At 59.7% G+C, this 20,184-nt stretch overlaps 2 protein-coding genes across 7 annotated transcripts in view; one reads left to right on the forward strand and one right to left on the reverse strand.

Moving 5' to 3' along the window:
- Positions 1–20,184, forward strand: part of SLC5A10 (solute carrier family 5 member 10) — a 72,726-nt gene that overhangs the window by 32,746 nt on the left and 19,796 nt on the right. The gene's annotated exons all lie outside the window — the stretch shown is intronic.
- Positions 1–20,184, reverse strand: part of FAM83G (family with sequence similarity 83 member G) — a 30,593-nt gene that overhangs the window by 6,238 nt on the left and 4,171 nt on the right. For 3 of the 4 annotated variants that reach the window (XM_072820902.1, XM_072820904.1, XM_072820905.1), the window contains exons 3-5: positions 9,813–9,980; positions 2,360–2,484; positions 363–1,608 (exon numbers count right to left, since the gene is read on the reverse strand). In XM_072820902.1, the coding sequence (XP_072677003.1) occupies positions 363–1,608; positions 2,360–2,484; positions 9,813–9,980 (1,539 nt within the window). The remainder of the gene's footprint in view (positions 1–362; positions 1,609–2,359; positions 2,485–9,812; positions 9,981–20,184) is intronic. The other variant, XM_072820903.1, reaches the window with a different exon arrangement.

Genomic DNA, 20,184 nt, shown 5'->3' on the forward strand with positions numbered 1-20,184 from the left:
CCAGGGCCATAATCAAAGGGACTGGCATGGTAGTGGCTTGACATAAAAGGTCCAGACGAGGACCACTTGCTGCCGTGTGACCTTGGGGGGCGTACAGGGCCATGTCTGTGCTGTAGGCAAACAGGGAGTGGACCACCCGACGGCAGGGCAGAGTCGACTCCCTGAAACTCGAGCATCAGAAATTTCTGTATTTTAAGTACGTTTCCTCTCAGCTCCCAGGAGCCGGCTTCGGTTGCCCTTATGGGGTGCTGGGGCGGTGGGTCCCAGCGTTGGTAAGGACTAGTCGCATGTGCGGCCCTGGGTGGTTGCTACCTACCCCCTGCCCCGGTGGGGACCCCTCGTGTGCAGGGACCCCCACTCACCTGTGTCTCCTTGTCCATGGAATGTGGAGCCTGTGTCCTCCTTGGGGTAGCTGCCTCTTCTCTCTCCCGACCTGGGGCCCATGGTAAACCACCCAGGGGTCCACCAAAGGTCCCTCGGGTCATGTGGGGTGCACTCAGCTGTCGGCGGGGGGTCTGGGCTGGCCCGTTGGCTACCTGCTCTGAGTGGCGCCTCTGGAGAGGAACCGAGCGCCCCCTCACCTCAAAATACTCGTCTGACACAGAAGAGGAGGCCGCCGAGGGCCGCTGGGGGCCGGGGCTGTGGCCAGAGCTGCCTGAGAGGCTGTCCTGGTCACTGAGGGTCACATAGTCATCATCATCTTCATCCTCCTCCCCATCTAGCCCGTTGGGGATCGCTGTTCCCTGGCCATCAGGGTCATCCTGGGTCAGAGACACCTGCCTCTGGAGTGGGGCATGGCCTGAGCTCCGTGTCCGGGGGGATGCGTGGTCTGTCCCATTCTGGGGCATCTTCTCTGCTGGGGTCTCCAGGGCCCAGTCAACACCGCCGTTGTCCTGGGCAAGTAGGTCTGCCACAGGGACCGTCCGGGGCTTGGGCACGGGGGGCTGTGGCTCGGGATCCCCCTGGGAAAGGCCGTTCTCAGCCAGGGCCCCATCCTGGGGGGCACTGGGCCCAGGGGCGGGGCTGCAGTCCTGGCTTTGCCTCCACAGTTGGGTGCCAGCCTGGGATGTGTCTCGGATCTTGATGCGGTTCATCTGGCTGGGCTGGGGGTTCCAGATGTTCGGGTCAATGATATTGATGTAGCCCAGGATGTCACTGCCGGGCTCCGGGTCCGGCTCCACCCACGTGGGCAGGTATTCGAACATGTTGGCTCGTTCCAGGTGGAGCAGCCCGGGGTGGACCGGCGGGGGTGCCTCCGGGAGGTCTCCGGGCCGCTCAGCCAGTGCGGCGCCCCGCAGCCCAGGGGGCTTCTTCACCTCCTGCTTCTCAGAGGAGGTCTTGGCGATTTCGTCGGCGCTCTTGGCCTTGACCAGCGCGTACTTGGGGTTGACCAGCTTCTTGGCTACGGTGCCTGAGGGCACCAGCGGTACCACGGAGGGCAGCACGACGGGGTCTGGCTCTGGCTCCTTCTCCATGGGGATGCCCTTGAGGCTGACGCCATGGGACATGAGGTACAGCTCCTGGAACTGCCGGTCGAACATCTCCACCACCTGGCCGGATAGCACGGAGATCACGTTCCGGTCCGTCCTTGCAGCCGACCACGTGAAGCTGCAGCACAGAGAGACAGGGTGGCCTGGTCAGGCACACGGGGGACAGTTTCCTCCCTCCAGCCTTGGGTTCCCGGTCTAGGGAGTCCTCCCCAGCCACTGCGCACTCACAGGCCGGGGCTCATCGGACTGGAGATGGGGGCCTGGATGGAAACAAGTGAGCAGAGGCAGAGAAGAGCACGAGCCTTGGGGTCAGACCTGAGCCCGGGACGAGTCGCTTGTGCTGGGGCTGCCCCCACCTGTGTAACACAGCACAATGTGGCACTTCTCTGGGCTGTGCAAGCACCCCGTAAGGCCGGTTGCAGAATGCCTGGTACAGCCCTGCTGTCCTCCAGCACCCAGGAGACAGGTGCTGGCACCAGTGGCTTTGCTGCATGGATGGGCATGGCTAGGGGCAGCCCCCACCCTGCTGGCCCCCATACAGGGGGGTTTGTGGAGCTGGGCTATGGCCATCCTGGCCCATCCTGGAGGCGGCTCTCTGAGTGACCGCCCTGTGTGCCTGGCCCACACCCATGTCCAGGCCAGTGACACTACTGGCTGGAACACCAGTCTTAAGGACAAAAGCCCTCCCCTGCCTGCTTCTGGAGATAGGCTGGCGGTGTGCGGGTGTGCCCCAGCCCTGCTTACACCTTAGCAGTTTGGGGACCAATGAACCGGAATAACCAGGGTGTCATAAGGCAGGATTAAGGGCAGAAACCATCTGGGAACAGGAGCCACCTCTGTCCCCAGCCCCTAGAAAGCTCGAGAGTCACCTGTAGGAGCCACAGATGGCCCGGTCTCCATCCACGAACATGAACTTCTGGGCCAGGGCCCCCTTGAACTTGGTAGCCGACCGTGTGAAGAACTCTGTTCCCCCACTGCTCCGCACCCTGAGATTCTGTGTTGGGGGACAGGAGGCACAATTACATGTTGGCAGGGCTGGGGGTGGGCAGCAACCTCCTCCTGGGGCTCAAAAAGGGCTTCGGGGGGTGGGAGGGTTGGATGGGGAAGGACAAAGCAGTAAGCCCTGGAGAAAGGGGTGGTGATTGTGGGGACCACAGGGTCTGGCCCAAAGTGGAAAGTGGTGGCAAGACAGAAGGAGTGGGGCCAGCGACAAAAGGCGTGGCCTGCAGGGTGTCCACAGAGCAGACATGGGCAGGACAAGAGCTGTGGGGCCAGGCCAGCACAGACAAGCTGCTGCAGGGTCTTGAGCGGAAGGGGCATGCAGACGCATTTTAGCAAAATCCCACGGGGTCTGTGTGGCCGGGGAGGAGGGAGGCCTGCCTTCAGGCTTTCCCAGGGTGAGTAAGCGGCCGGGCCTCTCTCCCAGTCTTCCCCACACGGCTGTCTCACTGTCCCTGCTGAGCCCCACTCACTGAGGACAGCTCCCAGCAAACTCCCCTATTTCCTGACAGGCCGCTCACTACCTGCTACGCACTCCTCACTGGGCTTGCACTGTGGCTCAGAGCCAGTTGGAGAGGCCCCCAGGGACCATGGGAAGGGGAGCTAAGACCCAGAGGGAGGAGATGGAGTCTCCCAGGTGTCACGAGCCGACCGGGCCCACCCCTACCTCAGGTCCGAGCTGGGTAGCTCCTGCCTTTCTCTGGACCCCGGCCACGGAAGGGCCCTTCCTCCCTCCCCGGTGTGTGCTCTGTGGGGCACTGCAGGGCTGAGTGCTGGCTTCCCTTCCACCAGGAGGACTGGTGTCAGGCTGGAAATTTCATTTTGCACCCAAACCCCAGTGGGTCTGACACCTGCCCAGGGACGAGTCACTCCCTCCGAAAGGGATCCGTGCCAACTTCAAGCACGGGGCTGTTACCCCTTCTGCGCCTCCCCTGTCACCCTCGCCTATTCACTAGGTTTATTAACTGCCCGCCCATTCACGCACTCCTTGACCCCTGCCAAGACCCCAGCAGCAGACCAAGAGGGCTGTGACAAGGACCCCACGCTGGAGGTGGGGGAGGAGGCAGATGAGTAAGAACTATAGGTCTGGGGGGCTGGGGCAGGCTCCCGGAGGCGGCTGACATCTGGAAGACGAGGATGAGTGGGTCGGGTGGGAAGAGGGTGCAGCATTCCAAACACAGGAACACAAAGGCCTGGCAACAAGAACAGCATCTAGGACCTGCGAGGACTTTGCAGGAGGAGGGTGGGCGACAGAGCCTGCAGAGCGGGCTGGGCCACATGTCGAAGAAAGACCCTACACCTGCTTAAGGGCCTGGCTCGGGCCTGGGGGCAGTAGGGAGCCACGAAGGGATTCAGGGCAGGAAGTGACCAGGTTAGAGCTGCCCGTAAGAACAGTCCTGGCATCCAGCAGGGGGGTGCATGAAGTGAACGGGGAGCAGGAGGTGGATAGGGAGGGGGCTTCTGTGGGTGAGGGAGTGCACGGCCTGAGTCAGGGCAGGGGTGACGGGGAGAAGGGAATGGGTCTGAGAGGGCCAGAGCCTACCCTCCGCTCGGGCCCCAGCCCAAGGGCGCTCCTTTGTCTGTTCCTTCTGTGAAAGTCCCAGACACTCTCAGCCAGGCAACCCCGGGGCAGTCACCAGACATTACAGGGTGGGCATGGATGCCCACCTGGCTGTGTGGGGAGCAGTCATTTGTTGTCGGGCCCAGCCCAGGAGGTGGATAAACCTCTGCTCCCAGGGCTGGCTCCCCTGCCCCCCCGCCCCAGGCTGCCTGTCTCTACACTGCCAGCTCAGCAGGAAGCTGGCCACGACCCAGGACAATTAGTGCTCGTGACTTTGTACCCAGCACCGAGCATGCTCGAGTGGAACAAAGATCCTGGAGGTGGTTTGAGGCCTTCCCCTGTCACCAGGGCCAGACCACAGCCCAGCTCTGTGGCTTCTATGGGCTCCTGGCCCAGAGCTCTGCATGCTGGGGCCACAGGCCTCTCTGTGGGCTAGAAGAGCCGCCAGCTCTCACCAGCATCTGCCCCCGTCCACCCCAAAGCCTGTCCCCATCAAGGGCTCCGGTCACCACCTGTATCTCAGAGTGACTCAACTCCATGTAACAGGCAGCCTTGGCTCCGCCAGATTTGCTGTGTGACTACGAGCAGATCTCTAGCCCTCTCTGGGCCTTAATCATACTGTCTATATGCTGTGGCCTCAGACTCTAAGACCATCCAACCCTAGGGCCAGCAGCAGGTGGGGGCTCGTGGTAGCACCCCGGCCTGTTTGTTCCTGGGTGGGCCCCGCCCCATGGGGCCTGGCCCCGATGAGGTAACGTCTCAGGAGTCAGGGCTCGGGTGAGCAGAGGTAGAGGATCCCACAAAGCCGCATTGTCTCTGAGCCCTGGGGCACCCCCAGCAGAGCATGTAGCAGGCAGGGTGGAGCACAGCCAGGCTGGCCCAAGTGGGGTGTCTGGGGCAAGTCCCTGGACCCTGTGGACTCTCAATTTCCTCGGGCATGAAAGAGAGGCAGGGAGGCCCTGAGAGGACATCCGGGGAGGATGGCTGGGCAGTGCTCCGTCCGCTCCTAGAGTAGCTTTTCTCCTGACCACATAGAGGGCACAGCGGATGGCCACTAGGCTGTGGCAGTGCCCTGCCTGCACCCCCACTGGGGCTCTTATGCTCACAAAGAAGAACCTGAACCTGTCCCAAGCTGGCCAGGGCCCCCCACTGGGGCAGGGTGGGTCACTGAGCTCTGGTCAAACATGGCTCTAGTCCTAACACCAAATGGATGCCAGCTGGGCCTCCTTGGGCCTCAGTTTTCTTACCTGGGAAATGGGCCTATGCAGCCTTCTGCTTCAGGGTTGCTGTGAGGACTAACTGGAGCCAGGATACGAGTGGGTAAGGGCCGGCAAGGTGCCCTGCACTCAGTGGGTGCTCCGTGAATGAGGTGACAAAGGATGTGACAGCACATGCAGTGTGACAGGGATGGATGGGATCTCTTCTGCTCGGGAACCAAGAGGGGATTGACACGGAGGACCTGGAAATACCTAGTGTGTCATGGCTCAGGCCCAGGGAGGTCAGGACTGTCAGCCAAATGTGGGAGGGGGAGTGACCGACCTGCAGTCTCCCAGCCCATGGGGTCTCGTCCCCAGCTGTACCATGGTGGCTCTCTGCAGGGGCCTGAGGGGGAGTGGGGAGGCCCAGAGATGCATCCCGAGGGGGCCTGGCTGGTGACAGGGAGATCAGGCCAGCTACGCTGGCTGCAGGGGACACAGAGCCCATATCCCGTGTTTGGGGCACCCAGCCAGCCTCTGCTCTCTTCCAAAGGACCCGTTTCACCCCCTGTAACGGGGGAGTGGGAGCAACACCCACCCTGGCCTCTCCGTGCTGTCATGATGCTGGGAAAGGGGTAAGTGCAGCCCTGAGCCAGCCCAGCTCTAAGACCTTGCTGTCTTCGGGACTCCTGGCTCTGCCCCTAGGCTCAGCCTTGGCACTGCTGACATTCTGGGCCAGGTGATGCCCTGTGGTGGGGCCTGACCCGTACACTGCACCCCACATGTTTAACAGCGTCCTTGCCTTCTATACACCGGACACCAACAGTAGCCTCCCAGTCACAACCATTAAAAAAAGCCTCCGGACGTTGACAAATGGCCCAGGCCAGGGAGACCCTGCTTGGTCGAGAAGCGCTGCCCCATGCCCTGAGTCCATCACAGAGCCAGGCCAGGATCAGAGAAGGCAGGACAGCAGCAGGGGAAGCTGTGGGCACTGGAAGGGGGCCAAGGCCGGCCTGGCCGGCTTGTAACCGGAGCCACAGGCTAAACCCCTGCATCCTCACCATCGTGGCCATGGTGGCTGGAGTTTCCTTGTTCATCAGAAACAGGTCCAGCCCTAGCCCAAGTGGCCGCTGGTTTTTCCAGTTTGGCAGCACAAAGTCTACCTTTTCAGATCAGCCAGGCATCTTGCTGCTCCGGTCGTGTCTCAGAGATGAGGCTCGAGGCCTGGCCTAGCCTTCCCCTGCTCCCCCTGCCTCTGGGGCATCCATCAGTACTGAGTCTCAACCCAAATGTGCCTGGGTCACCCGGTGTGGCGCTGTGTGGGGACAAGAGGGCTGGGTCCTTTTCTCTGGGCCTATTCTCTGCTTGGAACATGGGGCACTCATTCCCGCACTCCCTGCCTGAAAGAGTCAGGGGCCAGCTGAGCCAGCAGGCTGGGGTGCTGGGGGCAACTGGGACCCTCACACCCAGGAGGGGGACTGGGGCATGGCCTTCACCCCACCTAGAAAGCAGGAGTTGGCTTGGCCCAAGCACCACAGCAGCTGTCTGCAGAATGTGCTGGGTGAGCTCAGAGTTCAGGAGGCGTGAGGCTGGGGTAGGGGTGGTCGATGACCCCAAGGTGAGGGGGTGAGGGTGGCCTCTAGCCCGAACACACTTTGAAGGGGAAGGGGAGCCCCTTGGCTCTTAGATAAGCACTGAGGTCTCACGAAGAAGGCTCACTAAGTTCCTTACTGAGTGCCCTGCCCCCACATGGCTTCCTTTGGAGCAGCCTTGCCAAACACATGGTGGAAATTCCCATTTTTCAGAAAGGAAATTGAGCCCCAAAAAGATTCAGTATCTTGGCTCAGGGTCCTAGTGCAGGCAGCAGAGCTAGGGCTCAGGCTGGGCTCACCCTTGTGGTCACAAGGATGACCCCACCAGGCACAGCCTGTACCCCGGGGCCTGTATGAGCTGAGGGCAGGTCACTGCAGAGCTGAGCAGGGGCGGCGGGTGGCCGAGGGCGGGCCCAGGGATTACCGGCAGAGGAAGTGTTCCTGAGACAGGTCTGGGCCCAGCTGGCCCGCGGGCAGGGAGGCAGGCCGGGCAGGCAGGCCCTCAACAAGGTGACACTTGGCCAGGGCCGGGCGCACAGGCGCCTCTGGCCACCTGCCCGGGCTGTGGAGGGAGCGGGCTCAACAGCAAGAATGGGGAGGTCAGGGTCATCCACTCTTTCCCACGAAGGTGCCCGCCCCTGGGCAGCGTCAGGGCAGCCCCTGCACCGCCCCCAGAGCAGGGCAGACTGCGCCAGGGACCCCTGGTCTGAGCTGCGCCGCCCATGCTTCGGGCTATGCGCTCATCTCAAGCTGAAGTGTCAGGGGGAGGCCTCGCCGCACCCTCCCCTGCCCCGGGCCTGGGGTTTATAATTTCTTGTTATTGCCAGCAGCCGCGTAACTCCCCTGGGCGCACAGAGCGCTTTTACAACCATTGTCTCCTGTAATTTCATCCTCCGACAGCCTATGAGGCATCATTATGGCCACGAGGCGCTGGAGGCTCGGACAGGTGGAGCCACGTGCCCAAGTCCCACCGTGGTCGGCCCGGGGAGCCCCGTGGGCAGCCTCGGCCAGGCCGTCGGGCACTGGGCACCTCTGCCCTCCTCATCTGTGTCAACTTCCTCTCAGTGGCTGTTAGTTTCAGCCGCTGACTTGGCGGGATGACTTTGGGCAAGTCCCAGCCTCCCCTGGCCCGAGTCTCCCATCTGCCCCGTGGGAGCCTAGACCAGTGGCCTCCAGCCCCTTCAAAGCTGCGGGGCTTCATGCTGGGGAGCAGAGGGCAGGGTGGGCGGGCTGAGGGGCAGGAGCCAGCCCCCTGGGGAGGGAGCCGGGCAGCCCAGGAGCCACTTTCTCAGCCCAATCCTGCCTGCCTCCAGCTGCCCCCAGAGCTCCAAAAGTTCTGAGCAGACCTCCCCCTGAGTCTTCCCTACTGAGAAGAGGCAGCCAACAGGGGCGAGGCCAGTCCTGTGTTTAGATCCCACTCAGCATGGACAAGTCCACCTCCTGCTTCTTCCTCCTGCACCAGGAACACATGGGCGCTGAGCCAAGTGACGTGTATGAAGCACCCACCGGCTTTGTGGCCAGGGTGCAATGGGGGTGGGCCTCAGGGGTTCTCTGATCTGCTGCCCACAGGGCAGAGGCTTCTGCAGTCACCTTTCAAAGGACGCCTTGTCCACACTCTGGACCTCTCCAGCATGAGCTGTCTGCCCCGGGAGTCTATTCCCGGTGCTAATTACATGGCGGGCAGCGCGGAGGGTGAGTGTGGGGCTTGGGGTCAACCCACCAGGGAGACCACATGAAAATGTCCCAACAGCCACAGACTCACCGCCCAGAGAGCTCATACCCACTTAAAAGGACTCAGCTGGGATGGGTGGGCACACCTGACAAATACTGACAAATTACAAGCGCAGGAACCCAGCCCCTTGTTAACTAGCCTGGCGTCGCCCCTTCTTCTATGTTCAGATCACAGGCTGGAAGCCCACGGAAATCTGACCTGTCAGAGGTTGGGGCTCAGCCAGGGAGCTCTGGTGCTGGCCCCCATGCCCCTTATGCTTAACTTACTAGCAGTGAATAACACCTGGACAAGAGCCTCAATTTCCTTATCTCCAAGATGGGGACAACTGCCCTATCCCACTGGGTCATCATGTGGAGTAAAGAATCATGTAAAGTCCCTAGGATGGGGCTGACCCCAGCCAAGTGCTGTGAAAATATTTGCTGCTGTCATGCATACTGATCTGTACTCTCTGGGGAGCTTCCTGCACAAAGCAGGTGGCAAGTCATAGCTGAGTGGAAGGAGGGCTCCTCCTGCCCCTCAACAAGGGATCAAATGCAAGGTCTCGGAGTGGAAAAGCCCAGCCACAGTGGCCTCTCTGCCCCTCTGGGGGGACCAATGAGATCCTGGAGCCCAGGGACAGGAGGTGATGGGCTCAAGGACATGCAAAGCGGCTCTAGGAACCCAGGCTCATCCCGATCTCTCCACCTCTGCTCCATGGTGTCCTTCCCTAGAAAGCCCTTTCTGCTCTCCATCCTCAAATTTATTTCAACTCTGCAGCCCTCAAGGCAGGCTTCCCTGACCTCAGCCCAAGGAAGCTGCCTGCCTCTGTCAGAGACAGATCCTAAACCCTAAACGTCCTGGGTGGACATCCTACAGAGACAGATTCCAGCTAAGCCCCCAAAATAACTTCCTGGGAGTCAGAGCCCTCCAGGTAGGATGGGAGCTGCTGGAGCCAGGGTGGTGAGCACCCCGTCACTGGAGGAGTACAAGCAAAGACAGGTAATCAACGCGGCATATGGGCTGCTTTGAAATAACATGTGATACAGCACCTGCGGAGGCCCCAGCACCGGATCAGCCCTTAGCCAATGTTTGTCTTATCTCTGCCTGCCGTTGGCGGTGTCCTGTCCCTCTGGGCGGTCAGGCAGGGGTCAGGTGACCACCTGGCAGGAGGCCCTAGGATTACTGAAACTCTCTGTGCCCGACACAGGGCTCCATCCCTAGAAGAGAGTCCTAGTTTGTGGACTGACCGACCAGCCAGCTCACCTTGAGGTGCCCCAGATGCATGCGGGCCCGCTCACACATGTGCAGGAAGTACTTGACGTTACTCTCGTCCACGATGATGTACACGGCGACCTTCCTCTTGAAGCCGGCATCCAGCAGGTCCTTGAAGATGTCCACATCGGTGAACATGTCCATGACCACGGCGATCACCTGTAAGCGGGAAGAGAGCAGGGCTGTCAGGTGGTGCGGCAGTGGGGACAGATGCCGCAGCAGGACACGCAGGCCTCTCACACCCACCACTGTCTCTGGGTGCCCCCTGCTAGCCCTGCTCCCCCTGCCTCAGCACTGGGACTGGGAAGCAGTGGGCTGGGGGCCTCTCTGGTCCCGAAGTTCTAGGGTGCACTCAGCACGTAGGATACAAGGTTCTCAATAGGTGAAACAGCCTGGAACAGTGGGAATGGAGCAGCACAGTCATCGTGCCCGCTGTCTCTGTAATACGAGACCACAGAAAACAAAGCCCAGTATCCTGGCCAACGAGGCCTGTGGTGTGGAGGGAAGACACCGTGCCGTGGAGCCAGGGACGGTCTGCATCCTGAGGCCTGGAGCGTGTGGGGCCGGCCCCCAGAGCAGCCTGCCTTCCTGTGGGCACCAGGGCTCCGCACAGCAGTGCCCTGTTTCAGCCCCTTCCTGGGTTGCATTCCTGAACCACAGCAGCCCACACCATCCCTGGTGCCTGCCACGCTGGGATGCCGAGTTGAACCAGATGTGTCAACAGCTGGAAAGAGGCAGCAGCTGGCACAGCCGTTCATGAAGCCACTTGTGTGTCCCTGGGCTGCTGTGGACTTTGGCAGGCTTTCCGCCACCACCTCTCCTATCTCTGAACGGAGCCCAAACCAGCACATGCTCTTCCTATTACGTGACATCTGTCCCCACAGCCGCTGACCTCCAGCCTCCTGGACTGGCTCAGGGTGGGGCCCCAGAGGTCAGAGTGCATCTGCCCCAAGCCCTAGCCCAGCGTGGGCAGTGACATGCCCCAGACCTGGCAGGCCTGAGTCAAAGCACAAGGACTGAAGAGGTATCAGGAGAGAACAGGGTGGTTGGGATGAGCTCACCTGCCTTGCTCACCTTGACAGCAGCAGATGTTTGGGACCACTGGGGCTCAGTGACCACCTTAGGCCCTCTCTTGTCCTCTCCCACCCCCATCCTATGGGGCAGCAATGGGGAGCACATGGGACCAGGGTCTGATGCTGACAACCAACGCAGACATCCAGCCCCTCCAAACATTTGAGACCGGCGCCACTGCCCTGTCCAGGGCCTGAGGACCTTCTGAAGAAGACTTAAGAAGTTGAGGACTAGGCCATACAATGAGCTGGGAATGGTCAGGCTAGAGCCTACCCAGGCCAGCTAGGGAGCCAAGTACACCCCCACGCCCACCCCCACCATGAGGGCAGCCTGACAGGCTCCCCTCACTGGGACCTGTAGGCACAGGGTGAAGGACAGGCAGCCTGGGGCCTGCTGGGGATGAGTCTGCACGCTGTAGTGAGCTCACCCTGCTGGCCCCCGCAGGCCTATCTGGGCTCCTCCTTGCCCTGCCCTGCCCTGGACACGATCTGTGTGAACCCTAGCAATTCACCCAGCTTTCTCTGTGGTACAACGGGTAGTGTAGCCACAGGACCAGCCGGGCTCCAGGAGGCAGGGGCCCAGAATTGACACCGTACTCTGGGGGACAACCACTTGCTGGCTTTGAGTCTCCAAAGGGCTGTTTCAGGTGGGGCAGGGGGAGTGGGTACAGTCTATGAGAGCCAGGGCCAGCAGGGGGAAGCTGACAGAGGCAGACGTTGGTGCCACTTGAGGAGGTGCTTTCTGACCCCAAGTGAGGCAGAGGTCTTTTTTTTTTTTTTGTTTTGTTTTTGTTTTTAAATTTTTTTTTAATTTTATTTATGATAGTCACAGTGAGAGAGAGAGAGATAGATACAGGCAGAGACACAGGCAGAGGGAGAAGCAGGCTCCATGCACCGGGAGCCCGACGTGGGATTCGATCCCAGGTCTCCAGGATCGCGCCCTGGGCCAAAGGCAGGCGCTAAACCGCTGCGCCACCCAGGGATCCCAAGGCAGAGGTCTTGATAGGGAGTGAGCTCCCCATCCCAGGAGGTGTTTAAGGAAAGGCCAGAGACTGCTTGGCAAGGAGGTGGATGAGGGGGCAGATGAGCCAAAAGGACAGCTGGGTAGGCTTGCGACAGCCTTTGATTTCACCCATTGAGTGTGAGGTGATCCTGAGGTGGGAGGGGTGGAAGCAGGGCCTTCCTTGCCGGGGACCCCACAGCTCCAGAGTCAGCTCGGGGATCCCCTTGCATAAGGCTCTCCTGGAGGCAAACAGCTTCACGTGCCACCCTGGGAAGGGCACAGCCGACACGTTCCTCCCTGGAGCAGACATCACATCACCTCTTGCTTCCTTGTCACCGCCGCCCCCGACCAGATTGGTCAGGCCTGCTTCCAGGACCGGCCTGCCATGGCAGATGGGGACTTGCCCTGGGCCTGGGCTGGGGGACGTGCCCCAGCAGAACCCAATCCACGTGTGTCCTTCCCCACGTCGCCCTCTGGCAGGTAGGGTAGTGGATCCAGGGATCATCTGTCATTGGGCTGATCTGTTAGGGCCTGCCCCCCTTGCCCCCCCCCCCCCCCCCCGCCATGGTGGATCCCTCATGGGGTCCTGGGGCGAGCGCCAGTTCTTACCAGCACTGGGTTAGGTTCCAGGGGCGGTCAAAGGAGAGCTTGTCACAGGTGATGCTGGGAGCAAGGAGAGGGGACGATGGAGGGGAGGCTGGGATCTGGAGACGGTCCTTGGCCCATGTGTGCAGGGAATGCGCTGGGGAGAGGCGGGTGGCCTGGGTTCTAGCCCTGAAGCTCGAGCCTCATGACCACAGGAACCAGTGTGTCCACATGAGCAGCTGGACCAACTGCCGGGTGCCAGGGGGCGGGGGTGGCAGGCACGTGTACATCCTGTATTCCAGGCCTAGCATTGCTGGGGAACTGATGGGGCAGTGCCAGCCCCACAACACAGAACCTACCCAGATCGCACAGGCCAGCTCCCAAGGGAAGGAAGGTCCCCAGGCCTACCGGTGTGTCTTACTGATGGGCAAGGCCTTCCCTGAAGATGTGGGCACAGAACGAGGAGCAGCCAAACACCCATGCCAACCCTCCTGTTCTCAGTGCCCAGGGGCAGCACACTGGGGGCAGCAGGAGGATGGCTGTGCCCACATAGGGGGCCAGCCACACGGTATAGACGTGGATGAGCCTGGAACAGAGGGAAACACGGCACTGCTGTAGGAACTGGGCTTGAGTGTGCTCTATACCCAATGACCCCACGTCTCTCGGGGGTGCAGTGACATGCAAGCTCCCAAAGTATGTTCGTCCCATGATTCCCCACACCCCCTCTTCCCATGCCTTCCCCAATCCAACAGATCCCATTCTGCCCCTCTCTCTGGCCTCCTGGCATCTCACCAACCTCCTGATGGTTTCGGAATTCCTGAAACATCCTTGGGAAGGGTGGACACCCACCCCCATGTCAGAGACGCAGACAGTGGGGCCCGGAGGAGGATGAGATGGGCTCCAGGTCCCACCTTGAACCAGTGGGATTGTGGACATGGGTCTCTGGCGTAGGCCTCCCACATCCCGCCCTGAGCACTTCCATCACCCAGGCGGCTACTGGGGAGACTTGAACAAGGCGGGCAGCGTCTGACCCACAAAAGAGCAGCCTTCCCCCAACCGTGGCTGCAGTCCCCAACAGACACAGCCTGAAGCCTCGTAATACCTACTACTGGTGTTGCTGGCATGGGCGGGGGTGCAGGTGTATCTACCCCCCATCCTCCCTGGGGCCGTCACAGCAGTCTGAGCCCCTGGACGAGGGTAGAGTGGGCCCAGAGTTGGAGCTCTGGGCTGCAAGCCAGCGGAGAGCCATGTTTCTCTCTGGGTCTGTGTCCTCATCTGTAAAATAAGGAAGGTGGATGGGAGGCCCAAGGCTGGACCTGCCAAGGGATCCCTGACTCCCTGGGCCCTGCCTGGATGCCCTGACTGGCTGGTCTGGGCCAGCTGGAGCATCTTGTTGTGCCCACCACTGCCTCACCCCCGCTCTGCACTACCCACATGGGACTCCCAATGCCTTAGCAGGTTGACACCCAGCCTACAGCTCCCAGCACCCCTAGGGCTGTTTCTTAGATTCGCTGTGACCACAGAATCCACTCCTGGAGCATAAGTGTGCTCACGGGACCAGTGGGTAGAACAGGCCCGTGAAAGCGCTGGGTGAAGAAGGGCAGGGGTGAGATGGCCCAGGGGTTCCACGTGCAGCTGGAGGACCACTGGCCAGGGGCCCAGCCTCAGTGGCCATATCTCTCCCCAGGGGGCCCTGACCCTGCTGATTCGTCCCTGAAACACCTAGCCTGGAGCCACACATGCTCATCTCTTGCCAGGCCTCCTTCCTCTCCTCCTCTGTGCTAACAATTCCTACCATACTTCAAAGCCCAATTTAAATACCACTCCTAGCTCCTCTCTAGCTCCTCTCAGCCATCTGGGCAGGTATCATTTCTGCATGACACAACAACCTACCAAGTGGCATGCTGTCTCCTGAAGGTCTGGACTCTGAGAGCCAGGCCAGGGTCCAGCAGGTTCCTAGTGGGAGCTCCAGCTGTAATGCCTGCTCCGCCCTCCCTGGCCACAGAGATGCGTGGAGGAGGCTCAGAGAGAGGTGGCCCTGGTTTCTCTCCTCAAAGTGTCCCAGAACAGATGAGGGAGACAGACACACCCCACCCACCCTGAAACCCAAAAGCAGCCACAGACACAGGGCACAAGCACACAAGTCCCTGGCCTTCCACAGGCATTGTTTCACCACCTGGAAAGTGTAGGAGATGAAGAGGACCCCAGTGCTCTGGGTCCGTCACTCTAAAGCTCTGGTGGACACCCAGATGATGGAAGCATGGGCTCCAGACTGTTCTGGGAAGACGTGTGACCTTGGGCAAGAGCCTTAGTCTCCTGGGGGATGGGGGCAGTAATAATGCACACCTGTACAGCTGTTGACGGGAAGAGTGAATTAGTGTAGGCACAGAGCCGGCTCAGGGCCCGAGGGCCTGTGCTCAGCAGGTGCCCCTTTTCCTGCCTCTTCGTCACACCAACTGGAGTCCTGACCCACCAGACCCACAGCACCCTCCACAGTGGACAGGCCAGGAATCATCACTCACCATCCCCACTCCCCTCCTGCTGGAAGGCTGGTGCCACCTGGTAACTCATGGGGATGACACAGAGAATGGTATAGACCATTCTAAGTTTTGGAACAATAGCCATAACATCCTGGATTCGACTTCCACTTCCAGTCACAGCAGAATAACAGAGCCTATACTAACCTTCCTGCCTTAATAATTGAAAAAACAAAACACACACACAGAGGCAAAAATCTGTGAAACTGGGCCAACGAGATTGCAGCGAATACAGTGATCCTTGAGAGAAGGGGAACAGTTGAGATCAGCCCTAGGATTGCCTCAGCCACCTCTGGACTGCAGAATGGAGAGGGGCCCCTGCTGGGGTTCAGCAGCCTCCCTGAGTCTCCCGGAGTCGAGGAGACAGGGTGTGCTCACAGCACAGCAGCCAGAATTTTTCAAACGGATTACTGGAGAAGAGAGGGCTGCAGAGAGCAAACACCAGACACCTACACAGGGCGTCCCCTTGACCCTTCAGCTGGTGATTACATGCATGGAGGAAACCACCCAGGCTGGGACAAAACTGCTGGAAAAAAGGACAGCTGGAATGGATACCAGTGCTCATGCAGAACCAGGAATGATTTACATCCCCCCCGCCCCCCACTAGAGTGCAGGCCCATTTAAAACTCAGGGCATTTGGGAGAGTCCTCGGAGAAGTATTACCTGAATCGTGGGTAAATAAGCCCTAGGAGAGGCACCAACAAATTTTTTCTGTAAAGGCCACATGGTAAAGACTTCAGGCTTTGCAAGCCATATGTCTCTGACACCCTTGACTCTGCTGTAAAGTAGGTGGTCCATAGTCCAACCCTTACCCTGGACTAAATCTGGTCTGGTCCCACCTAATAAAACTTTAAAAAACACTAAGTTGAATCTCAAAATGTAAAACTAGTCAACATTTAAGATGAAGAATACACTGGATGGGATGAATAACAGATTAGACAAAATAGAAGAAAAAATGTGTGGACTTGAAGACATACCAGTAGAACTATCCAAAATGACCCATGGAAAGGGACTGAAAAAGCAGGATCGGCTCAAAGCAGCAATGAACTGGGGGTCCAGTTAGAAGGTCTAGGATACACAGAACTGGAGTCTCAAGAGGTTTCGAGGTGGAGAAAGGGTGGGCAAGACAGAAAAATGTTTGAAGAAAATAATGTCCATGATTTTTCCCCATTTGAAGAAAACTATCCATCCACAGTCAGAGAAGTTCAGTGAGTTCCAAGCAGAAGAGACAGGAAGAAAAACTCACTAAAGCACATGATAATCACATCATTTAAAGCCCAGGATAAAGGGAAAATCTGAAAAGAAGCCAGAGGGAATAAAACCATTACATAATGAGGAACGAAGATAAGCCGACTTCTCCACAGAATCATCGCAAACCAGGATTAAGGAGATTAAAAGGCCGGGAAGGTTCTCCAGGTACTGGGGAGGATTCCTGGGAGCCCCTGGCCCCACCGTGGGTGGCGTTCTCCTGACTCTGGCACTCTCCAAACCAGTTTGCCCATCTGGCTCCAAAGGCCTGTCACCGAGGGAAAGGCCTGGTCCTGCCTCTTAGGGAGCAAGTCCATGTCTGTCATGACACCTGCTGACCCAAGCCAGGGACAGGATAACCAGGCCAGCTTTCTGACACTCACACAGGTGTCCCTTTTCTGGGGATTAAGGGAAGGCAGCAATGACTACTCCCATTTTCCAGGGAGGGAGTCCTTGTCCCAGAGCCACACAGTCGGCTGGTGTCAGAGGCCTCCTGTCCAGGGCTCTTCCCCTGGCAGGGGATCCTGTGTACACTCTAGCTGACTCCACCCGCTGCCCTGCAGAGCCCACTCTGAGTCCTAGAGCAACTCCTGAGCATCAGCTCTGCCCGGGTGGTAAAGTCCCAGGGCCTCCTGGCTCTGCCACTCCTTCCCTGGGTGGCCCATGGCACAGTTCTTCCGCTCTAGAAGCTTTAGCTGCTCTTCTTGGTAACATGGGGGGATGCAGTGGGTAGCCTGAGTTTCTCCCTCTGACATGCATCAACCATGGCGCCTTCCCCACCCTCTGGACTATTAAAACAGAAGCCTCATTAAGGCCAATTAAAGGAGGCTCGGGCCTCCCAAGTGTCAAATGGCTGCAGCAGGATGGGTTCAAGAGGCACATACTGGTCACACCCAGAGCCCTCTGTCCAGGGACCCGGCCCAGCCCAGCCCAGCCCAGCAGCGTGGGCCCTGCCCTGAGTCTCCAGCCTTCCCCAGATACACATCACCACGGCTCAGGAATGCTGCAGAGTAAAGAGGCCGTCAGCTGACCCAGGCTGTGCCTGGGGATGAGTGGACAGGCCCCGCCCCCTTCCCACCAGCACCCAAGGGGCCTCAGAGTCCTGCGAATTTCCAGGCCTGCAGGCATAACGTCTAGCCAACCAGACCCCCACAAAGTCATCAGTGAGTGGCACAAGCTGAGGATTTTCAAATTGGAAAATCTCAGACTCATTAATTCAAAAGCCTCAAGTTCTCCAGGATCCAAGAGTCACAGATGCTGTGGTGTCATTGAGCATCCTAATCCCGCAGGAGGATGGCCCGGAAAGGACTTGCCCAAGGTCACACAGCAAGCCAGGGAGGGCCTGAGGCCCCTGGGCCACCTGAAGGCCACTCCTCTCTACTGCTTTCCACCAAGCCCCTGCTTGAACTCCCCCAGGATGGGGAGCTCACCACTTCTCAACCCAGACTATTCCCAGAGAGAGGCTGTCAGTAGAGGCGATGATGCGGGCAGAGAAGAGAGAATCAGCATTTACGAAATGCCAGCTCTGTGCCAGACACCGCACTGCACTCTCTGCACGACTCTGAGGCATGACAGAGATGTCACCGTGGCAATGAGGAGGCAGGAACAGAGGATCAGAGGGGCAAAGTGGCTATCCTGAGGCGGCCCAGTGAGGTAACAGCAGAGCTGAGGTTTGAGGGTGGGTCTGCATTGTACAGAGGCCCCTCTTCCCACCGCCCCACATGGCATTTAGCCTGGGAAGACACCTAAGCCCGGCGATCACTCGGAGGCCACGAAGGGCGCTAGTACAGCCCACGCAGGCCAGCACCTGCCAGGACATAGGGCAGGGTCCTGGCGTGGAGGGGCGCCCTGCCCCACACTCAGCACCCTCCGATCACTCAGTAGCTCGTGGGCATTCACAACTATTACTGTTGCAAGGCAAGTGCCCAATTCCAATTTTGCAGATGAAGAAACTGAGGCCCAAGGTCACACAACAAGGGGATGGCTGAGCCATCGGGGAGCCAGGGGACTGTGAGAGCACTGGCCCCTCAGGATGAGCCTGTTGAACCTGGGAGACCAGGGCTCTGCAGAGCACCACACAGGCCTGCCACATGAGAGACCCTCATGTGAAGGCCAGCAGGCCCCTGGCCCACTGTCAGTGCCCTGACCTCAGTACCCTCACCTGTCATCAAGGTGACAGGCCCCACCTTGCAGGGTCAGGGAAGGAGGGCTGCGCCAGCACCAGCGGGAGTGAGGCTGCCTGCCCAGCGCTGCCTCCTTCCTGGCAGAGCTGCTCCTGGCTCTCCTCAAACTCTCAATTAAGATGCAAACACCATTGGGTAGGAAGCCTTTGGAGAAAATGGAGCTGACACCTGGGATTATGTTATCAGATCGCTCCCCACCTGGCAGGCGACAGGGCCCTGGGCCTGGGCTGGGAACTGCTGGAATGGGCAGGAGGCAACTCCCTGCTTCGTGGCATGAGCCTGGGCCTGGCCCGGCTGCTGCTCCGTCTGGGCTCCTGCTGCACCTGGGAACAGTGCAGTGGGCCCTAGGAACATAGGGACCACTATGTCCTTGTGGCCCCTGGAGACGCTGAAGCTGTCCTGGTGCCACCGAGCTCCGGGGAAACGAGAGCCCTCCCTCGTGCTCCAGAGGGAGCTGCAGGGGTCTCAGGTCCGGTCGCCGTGTTCTCCTGGCCCAGTGCGGTCATACTTCTACTCGCCCCCACTCCCACCCCAGGGAGAGCCCGGTGTTTGCAAGCCTGAGGGGGACAAGGAGCCTCATGAAAGGGCTTTTACTGTCCTGAGTCAGGCTGGAGCCAGCAGCAGGGCGCCAGTGCTCCCATTAGGGGCAGGGCTCCGAGAGTACAGCCAAGATGCTGCTTCCCCCGGGACACGGGGCTCCGAGCCCGCAGACCGGGGTTCTGGGCACAGCTCTTCCAGAACACCTGCGCTCTCTGAGCCTCGGGCTCGTCGTCAGCACCGAGGAGCCAACACCTCCTTGATGGAGTCGCTGGGAGGGTCAGAGCGCAGCTAAAGTGCCCGCTCAGCACCTGGCATACAGCTGGCACTTAATGAACGCCTCATTAAGCTGCTTTTATTCTCCGGGAGCCGAGCCGTGAGCCAGCGCTTCAGCGTGTGAAGGCAGGGGGCTGACAGAAAAGACTGCGGGGTTAATCAGGCAGCATGAAACCCGGTTCCAGTTTCTTCCTGCTGTGTAGCCCTAGGCGAGAAACTGAACTTCTCTGGGTGTCTGTTCCCAAGCCCTGGCCTGGCAGGCCCGAGGAGTGGGTTCTAGTCCAGCCTTCCACACTCATTCTCCCTCGTGCTCCCTCAGTGTTTACAGGGCTCAGCCCTGCCCCTGGGGCCTTCCCCGGCGCCTCGGGTGGGATCCCCTCCACCCACATCGTGAAGGGGGAGCACTCCCTCCTCAGTCCCCCTCCAGGACCCAGCCCAGCCTCACCCCTCTCTCAGAGGCTGTAGTGGAGCGAGGCTGGGGCTCATCCCTCCTGGGCATGATGCTACAGGCCCGGCCTCTGGTATGCAGCTGGAACCCCGAAGCAGGTTTTTTCCCCAGGTAAATCACTGGTACTGGGGGTGGGGGGCAGGGGAGGAGCAGGCAAATGACCTTCCATCTCAGAGTCTGGGGCCGGAAGACACCTCACAGAGCACAAGCTGCCTACGTGGGACTGGTATGGTTAGACCCAGGCCCCTCTGCTCTCTCGTCCCAGAAGTGTCCAGAATCACAGGGCAACAGGGCGCCAGAGCTGAAGGGACCCTCAGCAGTCTTTAAGGTCTGTACCCATTGTACAGATGAAATGACTGAGGCTCAGAGGAGAGCCGGGGCTTGTCCCGGGTCCCACAGTGGTGGGATCACGGCCCACTAGTTTTGTTCTAGCCTTTGGGGGAAGCAGGGAGTTCAGAAGTCCTGCTGGGAACACA

Source organism: Canis lupus, chromosome 3 (assembly GCF_048164855.1).
Source record: "Canis lupus baileyi chromosome 3, mCanLup2.hap1, whole genome shotgun sequence".
Lineage (NCBI taxonomy): Eukaryota > Metazoa > Chordata > Mammalia > Carnivora > Canidae > Canis > Canis lupus.